Source organism: Leptonychotes weddellii, chromosome 4 (genome assembly GCF_054177405.1).
Source record: "Leptonychotes weddellii isolate Sample4059 chromosome 4, ASM5417740v2, whole genome shotgun sequence".
In the NCBI taxonomy this organism is placed as follows: Eukaryota; Metazoa; Chordata; class Mammalia; order Carnivora; family Phocidae; genus Leptonychotes; species Leptonychotes weddellii.
Window position 1 is genome coordinate 117,979,149 of NC_138372.1, and position 16,089 is coordinate 117,995,237.

Below are 16,089 nucleotides of genomic sequence, written 5' to 3' on the forward strand. Positions count from 1 at the left end.
AAAAGTATAGCTTCTATCTAGAACATGGCAAATTGTGAACTGGTCAGAACATGCAACATTTTGTCCCATTATGTGTGGAAATTTGAGGAACATTTACAAATTAGAATAATAAGTGAATGGATTTCACGAGACGTATAGTTAGTTGCCCATGATTATAATAGGAGACTTTAAGTGTATTAATTCATGTAAAAAATAGAGTGTAGTCAACTGGTATCTCCTTTGCTGTTATTTGCCATCCCTTATTAGTTTACCAGCTGGGGATTATATTAAAAATGGTTTTGCTGACTTGTAGACATTTGTCAACATTTGTGTGTAATCAGTATTTACATCCTTATGCTTTTGGGATAAGTCCATTAAATAATTGGTAGTTTGGGGTTAGAAACTTGGTAGCGAAGGCAATCCTCTTCAAGTCTTAGCCTAAAAAAAATTAATTTCTAAATTGGATGATGGCTATGCGTGATTTTTAAAAAAATTTTATTTTTATTTAAATAGTTGTTACACCCAATGTGGGGCTCGAACTCATGATGCCGAGATCAAGAGTCATGAGAACCTCTGACTGAGCCAGCCAGGCACCCCTTGATTTTTTTTTTTTTTTGGAAAGCAGTACTGATGTAGACATCAGTGGTTTTCCTGAGGTCACAATTTGGGTCAAAAGAAGAATTTAAAAGTACTCAATTATGGGTGCTCAGCCAAGGGCTGGCAAAGAACAATCTATTCATTCTTTTAATAGCTATTTTTTGGGTGTTAATTGGTACAAGGACCTGAGATATTTCAAAGATCCCTAATCATTAGAAGCTTACTAATCTTCAAAGATAGTTTCATTCTGTAAACTTGATAATACCAAATCTGTCTTTAATACATGCATGTGCTATTATAACTACTCAGTTTTACTGACTCCTTTTCATATATGTGACAAATTTTTCTCTTCAGGCTTATAATGAAGAGTAGATATGTTAAAGCATGCAATTGATTAAACTAGATGAGGTGTGATACTAAGCAAACTAGGGAAACTCAGGAATAGTGGATGTAACAAATGAATATATGCACTAATATAGATTTTAAAATCTAGATATTTCTTATACTACTCATAACCTCTTTCAGTGAATTTAATTTGGCCACTAGATAATTAAAAAAGTGGGTCTGAAATAACTACAACTATTTATTACTGCCAAATGACTCAGTGGTAATCTGAAATCAAGGATGTCATATGGTGAATACAGAATTTTGGTAATATAGGAGTTCTCTGAAGATCATGACCCATGTCTTTGGTTTATATATACCTCGTTTATTCTTAGGAAATAGGATTTAGTTTGGAAATAAAGTATTCTGGTATGATATTAAAGTATTATATGTAAGTCTCATTAGGAAATATATTTTGTGGATAAGATTTTGTCAATATCTATTGAAAATCAACTCATTTTAAAAACATTAATTCTGAAGTCACTGTTACATTAAAAATGCAGTTATTTAGGTAAAAATTTCCAATTTTTCCAATTTTTGTCTATTAATAAAAGCCTCATATATAGTTGGATAACTTTATATGTCTTTTAGCACATCTACTAAAATTATAGATTAGCACAAAGTTTCTAACCAAGTGCGGAGAAAATATGGTATGTGGTAAGGAAGAAGAAAATGAGCATTTAAAACTCATGATTGTGCCAATAAAGTGACTTAAAAAGTTACCTTTTTTTTTTTTTTTTACTCTTTGTCCAATTTTAGTGGACAGGTCGGGGTGTTAAAATGTAAAGTTTCTAATTCCATATTATGTGTTAACAATGATTGGAACAAACTGTCTGATAAAGAAGTTTTGCCCCTCAATTACAAATGTTTCTGTTCAAAGTCTTAAGTATAATACCATTTAAGGTATAAAATTTATTGAAAATAATGCTACAAATTTGTCTTTCTCATAAAATCATGGCTGCATATAATGAACTTCTATAATTTGACACCATTTTTTTTCTCATTTGTGTTTAGATTTGATCGTTCCAGTTCTACAGTTGTGACAGCTTTGAACTGTAGTCAGTTTGTAACCATAACTTTTGCTTTAAGTCTTAACTTATTTACCATTTTTATTATATATTTTTTTAATAGGGTGGTGTTTGACTAGTTGAAGGGTACAGTTTCATTCAACTACCTGATGCATATTATCATATACACCAATGTTATCACTAAGTGATCTAAGTAAAATAAAAAATCCACAAGGGGATAAAGATAGGAATGAAGTCTCTTTTCATTGAATTAATAATAATAAGGAAGAGCTGAAAGTTATTCAAATAGACCTGTGGGGGGAGGGAGTCTTTCTTGAAAACAGGGCATAATTATGCCTTCTTTATCTGCCATCACTGGGGAACATGGGAAATCAGAGCAGTCAATGTAGGAAAATAATGGAATCTTATGCCTATAAGCTCCTACATTCTTTTAATTTTTTGCTTTTGGGGAAACGGATTTTTTTTTTTTTAATGGCTCCAGGTCATTGTTATTCTACTGAGCAATGCAGGGACTGGAGACAGTATGGAGCTGTTTGTCCCTGTTAAATAGCTGCAGAATGCTTTTATTGTATCTTTTCTTTCTTGTTTTAAAAAACTAGTTTTCTCTTATTATCACATCTTTCTGCTTTATGCCTATCTGCACTTGCCTAATTTAGGTGCAGTACAAGACCTGCCTTGTCTCCTATTCAGTTCTTCTAGAAAGTCTGGTCTTCTGCCAATTTACTTATTTATTTTTATTTATTCTTCCAGCTTAGTCACTTACCCTGGTTTCCAATATAGCAACCCTATTCCCTAATGCTGGAAACTCTTTTCAGTGCTTGCTTCTTAAAAGTCCTCTGATTCTGTGCCCTTCCTCTGTAAGCCTTCTACTGCTTTTTCACTCCTGAGGTAGAATACCAAGAACAGCCTTTTTTTTTAAAAAATAATCTCTACACCCAATGTGGGGCTCAAACCCATGACCCCAAGATCAAGAGTTGCACACTCTACCGACTGAGCCAACCAGGCGCCCCTTTTTCTTTTCTCTTTTTTTAAAAATTTTATTTATTTATCAGAGAGAGAGAGAGCACAAGAAGGGGGAGCGGCAGGCAGAGGGAAAAGCAGGCTCCCCGTTGAGCAAGATGCGGGGGGGCTGGATCCCAGGACCCTGGGATCATGACCTGAGACAAAGGCAGACGCTTAACTGACTGAGCCACCCAGGCATTCCTCTTTTCTTTTCTCTTTTCTTTCTTCCTCTCTTTCTCTCTCTCTCTCTCTCTTTTTTTTGTGTGCGTATTACAACAAAAATACTTTATGGAAGGATTGGGAAATAAAATAGAATGAGAGTGAGAGGGAAGGTCTGTATAAAATTCAAAGGAAATTCCCCATTGCGTTTTGAAAACCCCCGTTTCCAGAGGCAGTGGACACTACTGTGCTCTGGTGTTGAGAGCACAGTGACAGCACATTGCAGGTGTTGCCATGGAGGTGCTGGAAGAGAGACAGTGAGGCTGGATGAGAACTTCGCTTCAGTGGGTATCTTATGCTCTGGCTGACAAAGTGTTATAGGAGAGAGTTACGTAGTAATAGTGTCCTGAGTAGAAGAAAATTATTTTCGTGGATTTAAACATTTATCTTCCTTTGAAGAATTTGGGCTTAGCCAGATGGAACTTCCCCAGAAAGCAATTACCAGACAGTGTTTTTCCTGCTCTTATTCAGTTTCCCAGAAGGAAGTGGTATCCTCTTCTGAAGACAAGCCCCAGGCCTGGCACCAGAAAGTAGCCTGAGCCAGTGGCCATAAACTTAACTACTGGGAAGCATTTTAAAATGTTGTACCATTTTTGGTTATTAACTTGAGGTTTTTGGACCCCCCAGAGCAGTGGTTCTTAAACTTTTTGGTTTCTGGGCCCCTTTATCATAAAAATTATTGAGAACATCAGGGACCTTTTATGGGGTATATCTATCAATATTTGACGAATTAGAAATTAAAACAAAAAAAATTTAAAGCACACGAATATACAAGCCCACATGTCATTAACTGTCAGAGTGATAGAACCATCACATGTCCTGTAGCCTCTGAAAAACTCTGCTGTATTCTTGAGGGAGAATAAGTGAAAAAGCAATGAACACTGTAGCATTACTGTACAAATAGCTTTAACTCTGTGGACCCCCTGAGAGTGTCTAGGGAAAGCCCAGGGATTCTTAGACCACACTTTGAGAACTGTTGCTCTTAGTGGTCTATGAATAGAATTCAGGAGATCTGAGATCCTAGAGGGGAAAAAAATTGTATCTTATTTCCAACAGAAACTTATTACTTCATTTCATTTCCAATGTAGGCATAAACTACAGCAATATCAGGAGTGCCTGTGACATTGTTACCAATAGAAATCACAGATATGTTCATAGCGTATCAGGTTATGGCAGTTATCTTAAAAATAACTTATGCTTATAGCTACTTTGAAATTATGGTAGTTATTAGACCTGCTGCTAGATCTTATTAATGTATTACTAAAAGGCACCCATATTAATATTTTATAATCTAAAATTAATTTGATAAGCATATTCAATATAATCAATTTCTTTTGCAATCCTATGTCTTGTATGTTTAAGGACATTATTTTGAGAAGAGCTCGGTGGCACACAAAAGGTTAAGAACTCTTTAGTATTTCAAGGACTGTAGAAGGACTCCAGTCTGTTGTCCTCATGGAAATGTCTACCAGGCATTGGTTAGGATCCTACCGATAATACTGAGATCCTAAAAGGTCAGCAAGGAAGTGTGTTGTAGTTGGGTAAATCCACTGTTGACAAGTAGTATGTGGCTGCTTCATTCTCAGTTATTCCAATGCAGACTTCAGAATTGGACTCCCCAGCGGGGAATTAGATTTTTGCCCACTGGTTTGAGGAGTAATCCATCTTATTTTTTCTTAGAGTCAGAAATAGTCTGTTGGCTTAGAAAACTTGTTCCACTTGTATTATAGCATTATGAGATCTTGTCTGAAATGCTCTGCAACCAATTCTGAATTGTCAACACTTATGAATGAGTGTGGGATGCTCAAAAGGATTCTAAATTAAATAGCCCAAACTAAGAAATAAATGAATAAGATTGAGGCTATTCTTTTCACTTGTTGGAATAAGCTCATTGGCATTTTTCCGGAGCAGTTTGAGAGTCAGAATTAGGAAGTGTTTCTGAAGGGACATAGTCCTGATCTTTAGATCATGTGGTTCATTGTTATTCTTCTTGGATAGTCTCTGAAATGTAACCCCTTTGAAGATGTTACAATGATGTTATAAAGCAGGGCACTGCTTTAGGAATCAATGATTTTAGTTCTTGTTCTGCCTTTAATTAGCTGTGGTATCTTAGGAGAATACCTCAGCCTCTCTCAGTGTCCTTGTTAACTGCTACAGAGCTTCGCCAGCTCAAATATTCTATGACAACTAGAAATTTGGAATATATTCATTGATTGAAATTTACTGAACACCTACTGTGAGCCAAATCTTATATTAGGCACTGGGAACTCAACAGAACAGTGCATGGTCCCTGCCCTCAAGTAGTCTAGAGTCTAGGGTTTAACCAGCAAACTGAGGATTTATGTAGAACCCACTTTCTAGACACAAAATATTAGAAATTCATGGTGAATCTGTGAAGACTGTCAGTGCACATTCACATAACATCAAAAGGGTCACTCTTGGTATTAATTGGAACCTAGGAAAGAGTGGTCTCTGATTATCTTTACATAATGAGCTTTCATTCACCTATCCACCCTTTATCAATGTCCTAAAATGTATGAGACATTATGAGAGACAGTGAATCACAGGCTCGCTGCCCTGAAGAAGCGCATAGGGCAAAAAGATACAACCAACCCGTTAAGGTGATGAGGCTATGATGGTGTATGTACAAAGGTATTTTTGCAGGTACAGAGGAAGGCACACCTGACCCAATCAGATATTGGTTGTAGGAGGTTAGGGAATGTTCCTTAGAGGAGTTGGCATAAATAACTGGGCCTTGCGGGTTCAGTAGCAATTTGTAAGGTAGAGAAGTGAGAGAATTTCAGTGTGATCATGGTTTGGGATCTAGTCTGGTACATCAGTCCATTTCAAATTTTGAATGTCTGGGCTGGGGAGATATCATCTTTTAAATGCCTTGATGTAATATTGAAAACACTGATAAGGGGGTTTGGGTTTTTCATTTTGCTTTTGGATGTAACCTCTCATTTGTAACTTTTCCTTTAATGTTTATGTGTATGTTTTTAGAAAAAACCCCCAGGTTAATGCCTGATAAAGGAAGCATGTATTACCCACGGGTACAACATTATCGAGAACTGCTGGACTCCTTGCCAATGGATGCCTATACCCATGGCTGCATTTTACATCCTGAGCTCACTGTGGACTCCATGATCCCAGCTTATGCAACCACACGGATTCGCAGTATGTAACAATCTTAAAGACTTGGAATTTTGTCTCAAAGTTCTTTTAATTCATTTTTGAGACTGGGAATATCTCATGAAGACTCGGGGGCAGTGTTGTGTTGTTGAGTTTGCTTCATGGATGTTCATGTTACAGATCAATCCATGTTACAGATCATTCATGGATGTTCATGTTACAGATCAAGTCAGATTAATCTGTGCTTCAGCTGTTCAGCTGGACATTTATTGTCTCTAGGAGCTGATTTTCCAGCTCTTGGCCTTGAGGGCCAAGCTTGAGTAAAACTCAAGAATAGCCTGTGGAAAAGTAAAGAACCTAACATGTTCTCATAGGAGATGGACTAAGAATCATGAAATCTGGAATCTGCTGGGGATTATGGGTAACTGAGTTCACATTTCTGGTCCTTAATTTTTGTTTCATTATGTGAGGGAGCTGGACTACAGGCTGTCTAACCATTAGTCTACCTCTAAATTTAGTGATTTGAGATTTATTAAGATTGAGTTGTGATATTCAACTCTCTCCTTTTCTGAGGACAGAGATGGTCAGTGCTTGGGATGTGGAAGAGGAAGTGTGTTTTATGGCACAGGTGATTGGGATGGGAAAGTAAGGGAAGGTGGCCGTGGTCAGGCTCGGGGCGTGTTTGACCAGGGACACTCAAACCCAGATCTTCTAATTCTAGAAACGACATTCTTTCCATTACATCATATCTCACCTTTATAATTCTCTTATGCTATTTTTCTTTCCTTTTGATTCTTCTCTTTCTCTCCTCTTCCATCCCCTCCCTCCTTCTCCTCTTCCCGCTTTACCTTCTTGTTCCTCCTTCTTCTCTTCAGAAGTACTCATATGATGTGAAACAGGTGGTCTGAATATACTTCTATCACCTGGAGTTAATTTTTTTTTTAAATAAGCCTTTTTTTCTTCTCTTCATATAGAAGTCCATTAACAAAAACTTGAAAGGTATTGAAAGGTAGAACAACCACTGTGCACTGAGCTCTTCTGACGTGCTGGGCCTTGCTCTAAGTGCTTTCCCGGATGTCTCACATTTAATCCTTAGCTTATGCAGCAGATACTCTGATAGTTCCATTTTGAGTCTGAGGAAACTGAGGCACAGAGAGGGTAAGTCTAAGGCAGAGACAGGGCATAAACCCCAGAGCTCATGCTCTTACCATGGAGTTTCCTAGCTTCTCCTTGTTTCTTGTCTAGAAGGGAGGAAATAATTTCCTATTTCAAAAATGATTTTATTATCAGGCCAAATTGGTAACACAGAATCTGAACTGAAAAAACTTGCTGAAGAAAACCCAGATTTACAAGAGGCATACATCGCAAAACAGAAGCGACTTAAAGTAAGTAAACCAGGCTGTCCTCCATTGACATCCACTGTTTGTATTAAATGTTCTACTTTTTGTAAAGTTTCACTATTTCTAGAACATCTCTTAAATATTTGCAAATCACCAGTGCACGCTACCTTTGGCTTATGCTGTGCTTTTAGAAAGAATTTTTCTTTATTAGATTTGATCTTCAAACCTAATGACAGTTGCTTAAAAGGCAGATATTGCTCATGCTGATTGTCAAGGCAAGTTGTAAAATGAAAAAGCAAGTTCATAATACATACTAGGAATCTGTCATTTCAGGTTTTCTGCCACTTTAAGGCCTAGCTAGACCTTTAGGACTTTAATACCAATAGGGCAGGCAATTGGCAAGTTTGTTCCTCTATTATACTCCCCTCCCTTCTCTCATTTTTTTTCTTCTTACCTTTCACCCATTTCCTCCACCTCCAATCCCCACCTCTGGCAACCACCAGTCTGTTCTCTATGAGCTTGGTTTTTGTTTTGTTGTTGTTGTTGTTTTTAGATTCCACATATAAGAGAGATCCTACAGTATATGTCTTTGTCTGACCTATTTCACTTAGCATAATTCCCTCGAGGTCTATTTTTGTTGGTGCAAATGGTAAAATTTCATTATTTTTTATGGTTGAATAATATTCCATTGTGTATATATTACCACATCTATTCATTCATCCATTGATGGACACTTAAGTCTTGGATATTATAAATGAAGCTGCAATGAACATGGGAGTGTATGATCTTTTTGAGTTAGTGTTTTCATTTTCTTTGGGTAAATACCCAGAAGTGGCATTGCTGGATCACATGGTGGTTCTATTTGTAATTTTTTGAGGAACCTCGGTACTGTTTTCCATTGTGGCTGCACAGTTTACATTCCCACTAGTAGTGCATGATTGTTCCCTTTTCTCCACATCTTTGCCAACACTTATTTCTTGCCTTTTTGATCATAGCCATTTTAACAGCTGTGAGGTGATATCTCATTGTGGTTTTGATTTGCATTTCCCTGATGATGAGTGATATTGAGCATCCTTTTATGTACCTGTTGGCCATCTATATGTCTTCTATATGTCTTCAATTCAGATCCTCTGCACATTTTAAAATCAGATTGTTTTTTTGCTATTGTGTTGTAGGAGTTCTTTATATATTTTGGATGCTGTTAGCCCCTTATCAGATACATAATTTGAAAGTATTTTCTCCTATTTAATAGGCTGCCTTTTCATTTTGTTTTTGGTTTCCTCTATTGTGCAGAAACTTTTTAGTTTGATGTAGTCCCACCTGTTTACTTTTGCTTTTGTTTTTGGTGTCAGATTAAAAAAATTATTGCCAAGACCTACATCATGAAGCTTACCACTTCTGTTTTCTTCTAGGAGTTTTATGGTTTTAGGTCTTATGTTCAAGTCTTTAATCCATCTTGAGTTAATCCATTCTGACTTGTCTGCCTCCTAAGGAGCAGGACTTTGCTTCGTCTGTTACAGTCAGCCTTTCCCTTTCTGGTGATTCTTTCCTCAGGGCCCGAGAACACACACAGGCTTCCCCCATATTAAAAATGTAGCAAATATCAACACTCCACACCCTCCTCAACTTCCCATTTTCCTTTATCTTATCTTAGCTAAGGGAGCTGCTCAAAAGAAATGCCTGCACGCACAGCACTCCTTACTTTCCACTTGGTCTTTAACTCACCGCATTCAGATTTCTCCCTCAGGCCTGGCCCTTCAGTTTTTCATTCCTCAAAAGTTGCTGAAGTTCCATTCATTCATTGGGGGTTGAGAGGAGTCTCTTTGTGCCCCTTGTATTCTTGGCCATCTCTGGTCATCTGGTCCCACAGGAGTTGCCAGTAGACCAGTGGGTCTGGCCCATGGAGTATTCTCTCAGCCAGAGCATTTTCCCTCAGGTTTGCTTTGGCTTTAACATTATTCTGTATCTCCTCATTGCCTTGGATAAAGAGGCTCCAACTCTAGAAGAGTTTATATCTGCTTTGCTCTGTATTGATTGTTTTTTGCAGGCATAAATAACCTATTTAGTTATTTTTGCTAATTAGTCAAAGCTGCTTGACCATGACAATGTCAAATATTTGAAGAAAATTCTTGATGAATTGGAGAAAGTCTTGGATCAGGTTGAAACTGAGTTGCAAAGAAGAAATGAAGAAACCCCAGGTAGGTTCTCATTTGTGTGTATGTATGTATGTGTGTGTGTGTGTGTGTGTGTGTGTGTTTTCATTCTCTTTTGCTGGATACCAGGCATATTTATGGGAATATTCTAAGATTTTACCAAAAACATTCTGTAGTCTGTTTTTTATTATTTTTATTCACGGGCAGTTTAAATTATGATGGCAACAATAATACCGAACTCAGCAAAACCCAGGTGTCTAATGGTAACCCAGTCTGTGTCTATGTGAAATGTGACTGGTGGAGGATTTTTCTGCACAATTTAAAGTGATGGTTGAGAGGTTCCTACTTAGCCCGTTTGACACATTTGTAATCACAGTAGTTCATTTGGTTGAATAACCTGAGTAATTGCTTGAAAGCTCCTTCTAGTTTTTTTCCCTAGGCAGGGAGAACACTTCCAATGTGAAGTCTAAGATGGCTGGCCTGTGTATATCTGCAGGCTGGCTGGTGAGCATCCCAGTATTGTACCTGTGAACCTAGCTGCACTATCCAGCCATTGCCCAGGTGCATGCACATGGACCATTTGCGCTATTCTAATTGGCAACAAAGTTGAAGACTGTGTTACATGAAACTTGTCTCACAATAGGAACTTTCATCTGCTTTACATAAGTAACTAGGAGTAGCAATCGCTGAGTGACATTTCAGGCCCAATTTTATGGATTTTCCTAAAGGTCACCTGCTGTTTTCCTAAGCCAAGAGGAAAGATCTGTTGACCCCTCTGGCTTGGAGGCTCTCAACTCCTCAGAATCCTTTTTCAATGTCAAAGACCAACTTTGAGCTCAGGTGGCTCCAGTCTCACCCAGGGTTAGGTGGCTGACAGACATCAAGCAAATCTCCCTTAGCTTGGGATACACTGGCATGGACTTTGTCTTAGGATAAAATTACTCACTGAGTATGATTGTCAAGAAAATGTACCATGGCCTTCATCATTTGCTGTACTCACACTGGCCCTCAGGACCGAGACAAAAGCTGCCGGCTAGAGTCTATCTGTATAGCTCTTGCCCCTAATTCTCCATGTCCCTCTCTCCGATTAGAAGAGGGCCGTCAGCCTTGGCTCTGCGGAGAATCCTTCACCCTGGCAGATGTCTCTCTGGCTGTCACATTGCACCGACTGAAGTTCCTGGGGTTTGCGAGGAGAAGCTGGGGAAATGGAAAGCGACCAAACTTGGAAACCTATTACGAACGTGTCTTGAAGAGAAAAACATTTAACAAGGTTTTAGGACATGTCAACAATATATTAATCTCTGCGGTGCTGCCAACAGCATTCCGGGTGGCCAAGAAAAGGGCCCCCAAAGTTCTTGGCACTACCCTTGTGGTTGGTTTGCTTGCAGGGATGGGATATTTTGCCTTTATGCTTTTCAGAAAGAGACTTGGCAGCATGACATTAGCACTTAGACCCAGACCAAATTATTTCTAGGCTTGTAGGGATCTAGTGGTGGCCACTCATCCAACCATTCAACTAGACCCTTGTATGCTCTTCCAGGCCCAGGGAAGAATGACCCTGGGCAACTAGTAAAAAGTATAATTTACTTTACTCTTTGGGTAGTTTTGTGGGGAGAGGAGGTAATGAAAATGTTTTCGTGGGCTGGTAACTTTGAAATTGCTTATTTGCAAACCTGAACTAATCCATCCTTAAGACATGTGCAAGGTCAAGATATGGACATGCTGACAGAGAATTAATTAGACCTTTAACTCAGAATGCCAGCTCAAGTTCTGAATTATTTTCTGTGAGGAGGTTCTTACTATGAGCAGACAGTAATAATCTGTGATTGCCCATATCTCTTCATCTGAGATGATCTGGATGTGCTGAGTGTTGAGCAGTTAGCAACATTTTCCACTGGAATTCAGAAATCATCTTTGTTTCACAACCTGGGTTCAGACAGCAGCGGGGCACAACAGTGCTTCACACAATCATTGTTAGATTCAGGCAGAAATAAGAGAGACAAAGGGAACAGGGAGAGGGAAAAGAGGGAAAAGGAAGTCCATATAGTGCAGAGCAGTAGAAGGCAACCTCCAGGTGCCTCCAATGTCACTCATGGCCGCCTGTCCCCTTAGTAAGCATTACACTACTTGTAGCCACTGCCCTCATACCCTCCTATACTTAAGACCTTGGAAAGAGGACTGGGGACTTACTGGTGGGAGTGGACTGGAGAAAATTCTGGGCTTTACACTTACAGCACCTCATCTGGCCTTAGTATTAATTTTAAATGCATTTGAATCACACTCATTGTTTTAATAAGATTAGCTGCTTATATATTTGGGCGTGAAATGCCCACTGGAACGTGTCTGCCTAGCATTTACATGAAAATCTTAAGTGCTATAAAATGGTTCCTTTCTTCTCCTCACAGTTCCCCAGTTGGATGGTGCCTGTGAGCTATCACTCCTTTGGACTTTTGTGTCCAGTCACTGGGGGTCTTGGCTTCTACAGCCCTTTTTAGCACATAAATGGAAGTCAGGTGAATATCCCAGCTAATCACTAACATGGCATGTGGCTGGGAAGTGGGTATTTTAATGATCTGGAAGTATTAAATTATGCCCATTCTGTATATGAAGAGGCTGGTGTGTTTAAAAAAAAAAAAAACAACTGTTGCCTGGACCTTGCATCTGTTTATTGTCATTAACAAGGACTTAAAAGGTTAAAGAGAAAGAGAAAGGTCTAGTCTTAGCCCATGGAAATTAATTTAGGGGAAATGAAATAAGTTGATAGTGATGTCCACTTATATTCATTTAGGTATGTCTAGGCATTTCAGGGGGTACCTCAGTCCATCTGGAGGGACAATCCCAGTGTGTCCCATGAACAACCATGGAACTGCATCATACAGTTTGTGCTCAGGAAAAAATGTTCATGGTGACAGGAAGATACAGTTTCCCTGGAGCTCGCCTGAAGGGAGTTGGGGGATAGTTTTAGATCTCTGGCTGGAAGTATGTATAGAGAATGATGAGCTGAGGTTCCAGCAAACAACAAAAGCTTGTTTGGATTGCCTCAGATTGGCTATGCAAAACAGCCAAAGAATGTACTGACTTTTTCATTCACAGGAAACAGTCATACTTAAGAAATGACTTTTTGATGGTAAAATGAGTCTATAATTCCATTTCATGAATCAGTTGTTTTAGAAAATCTTGAAATGGATATTCCTTGTTTACAAAAATTAATAACATCTCAGTGTCAACTCAATACAACAATAATTAACAGACTGGCAGCTTTTCTAATATCTTAATACTGCCCCTCAGTGCATTGTCATAGAGACTGGCTGGATTTGTTTATTGCTGGGACATTCCAATTCATGTTCCTAAAAGAGCCACAAAACTGATTATTTAGTAGCTCATCATGTTTCAGAGATCTTTATATCACCCTTTTAGAAGCCAGAATTCGGACATGAAGAGAAAAAAATTGGATTTTTATAAAAATCTACAAAGGGTATTTACCTATGGAAAGGTTGTTAAGAATAAAGATTAGAAGCCCAGTGCTGGCTTTTCTTAAATCTTATTACTGAGTCAGAGAAAGTCTACCAGGAAGTGTAATCTTCTGATATAGTTTCATTGGAAATATGCCTGTGTCAATATTAAAGATGATACATCATAATGATTTCACTTGTTTCATGGATACCCTTGCGTTTAGACTTATAAAATGTTTGGGATCATAATGCCCACTAGATGTCGCTGTTCACACAGTAGTCTGAGATTAGGCATTAGGTTCAGCAAGCTTTCTAAAATGGCTCAAGTGAAGATAAACATTAATGACCTTAGTTTCTGAAATGAGGGCATCTTGATCAGATCATTCATCTGTAAAAAAGCTTGAGGCACATGTAGTATTGATTTCTAATGCTTTGGAAGGGATAACAGTATCACACAATGTCAGGCTAAACATATACTGTTAGCAAGATAAGCACTTTTGTCTATTTTTTTCACGATCATTGGTGACTGACCAGTGTGCTCCTCACTTTCCAAGGTTTGTATAAATACAAAAATTATAAAAATGCCTGAGGTACTAAATTTAGGTTGACTATGTATGACTTAATACATAAGTACTATTTTATTGTTATTGCAATTACATGCCTTTTGAATCAATTTCTCTTAATTGCAGATAGTTGTAAATGTTTGCTTGATTTTTAGTGATTATTGATATTGACATCAGAGTTGTAGATATTTTGGTGTTGTTGAATGTAATAGATCAAGATACTATTCTGCCTGTAAGATCAATAAAAGTAACTGGATAATCAATATGAACTCTCTACAAGTATTAATTCTATAATCTTTTTAAAGAAAACAGATTTCATTTAAAATCAAAGCATACTGTGGTAATTGGAAAGAATAAAATAAGCAGAAGTTAGATATTAAAGATATTTAGCTACAAGATGCCATATTTTCCTTATAACAATTACTGACTCACAATTTATTTAAATACACACAATTTTATCATTAAAATGAGTGGCAGCTTAAAGAATAACATATTGCTGTGGGGTGCCTGGGCGGCACAGTCAGTTAAACGTCGAACTCTTGATTTTTGGCTCAGGTCATAATCATCATGATCTCAGGGTCATGAGATTGAGCCCCATGTGGGGCTCCACACTCAGTGCAGTCTGCTTGAGTTTCTCTCTCCCTCTCCCTCTACCTGCCCCACTGTGCTCTCTCTCTCCCCCTAAATAAATAAATAAATCTTAAAAAAAAAAAAAAAGAGGGCGCCTGGGTGGCTCAGTTGGTTAAGCGACTGCCTTCGGCTCAGGTCATGATCCTGGAGTCCCTGGATCGAGTCCCGCATCGGGCTCCCTGCTCGGCAGGGAGCCTGCTTCTGCCTCTGACCCTCCCCCCTCTCATGTGCTCTCTCTCTCTCATTCTCTCTGTCTCAAATAAATAAATTACAAAAAATCTTTAAAAAAAAAAAAAGAATAACATATGGCTCTTGATCATTAAAGGGGTTCTTTTGCAGCTACCTAACGGGATAGGCATGAAAATGACAAATACCAAGAGAATATTGTTTTTTCAAAATAGTTTTGTTATATGTTCACTTGGTTTCAAAGATTACTTTTATGATATGTATATTTTTCATATAGCTAATTCTCTTTTGTTGAGTTATAGATTATGAATATTCAACTTACCATCCATATTTCTAGCCTTGGCCATTATTCTAATCATCAAATAGAAACTGAATGCTATTTTTGTCTTACAATTAACAAAGCAAATGAGAACCTAATTGATTTTATTTTCCCTGCATTTGCAAGCAAAACAAAAAGCAATAATATTGAATACCCATGGAAAATCAAGTGATATATAATTCTGTTGTCTACTCAGAAAAGGGAAAAACACCACGGTAAAGACACAAAAGTCAAATTAATGCAATGAATAAATTAGTATTTAGTCATACCTTTCATATTGTTTATGCCAAATATTTCACTGATTAATATTGTTATTCTTTACATATTCATATCAGAATGTCTTGATTTTCTAATTTACCACAACACTTGTGTTTTACTAGGTAGGGTAGAAGATTCTAAACCAAGTAAGGAAGTACAATTTTTAGAGTGAGGATAATAGTTTTAATTATGTATTACATTGTGATAATGGAGAGTGGGAGAGAGAAAGAAACCCACTTCATGGGTTAGAAGGGTAGTGTATTGAGAGGAAAGCAGTATCTTGTATTACTTAATCTGAGTTGAGCCCTGGAATTTTGTCTTAGGACGGAGGAAAGACTGACATATGGGTCACAAGGCAGCAGGGTAGAGCAGGCTCTGAGGTATAAAACAACAAGGCCATATGGAGCTTGAGACAAAACATACTTATAATGGGCCCTGATATACTCTGATTCCAGTAGGTGGTGTATCTCATCATAAAGCTCCTTTGGGAAGGTTAGATGTTTATGTCTTCAGTCTTACACTATATTCACTATTTATATATTTGCTCCTGGATTATAAGGTGCTGTCTTTAAATTCCCCTATTAAGAGAAATCTATAGTATGGATGAAAATATAAAGATGTTAATGAAATGTAATGCAAAGGGTCATGTTTTTTTTTTTTTTAAAGATTTTATTTATTTATTTGACAGAGAAAGACACAGCGAGAGAGGGAACACAAGCAGGGGGAGTGGGAGAGGGAGAAGCAGACTCCCTGCTGAGCAGGCAGCCCGATGCGGGACTCGATCCAGGGACTCCAGGATCATGACCTGAGCCGAAGGCAGTTGCTTAACCAACTGAGCCACCCAGGC

At 38.0% G+C, this 16,089-nt stretch overlaps 1 protein-coding gene across 11 annotated transcripts in view; it reads left to right on the forward strand.

Moving 5' to 3' along the window:
• The window catches only part of GDAP1 (ganglioside induced differentiation associated protein 1), a 46,079-nt gene extending 31,967 nt beyond the window's left edge, over positions 1-14,112 (forward strand). For all 11 annotated transcript variants that reach the window (XM_081816159.1, XM_081816160.1, XM_081816158.1 and 8 more), the window contains 4 exons: positions 6,213-6,386; positions 7,632-7,726; positions 9,765-9,879; positions 10,926-14,112. In XM_081816159.1, the coding sequence (XP_081672285.1) occupies positions 6,213-6,386; positions 7,632-7,726; positions 9,765-9,879; positions 10,926-11,308 (767 nt within the window). In that variant the 3' untranslated portion in view covers positions 11,309-14,112. The remainder of the gene's footprint in view (positions 1-6,212; positions 6,387-7,631; positions 7,727-9,764; positions 9,880-10,925) is intronic.
• Positions 14,113-16,089: the final 1,977 nt, after the last annotated feature.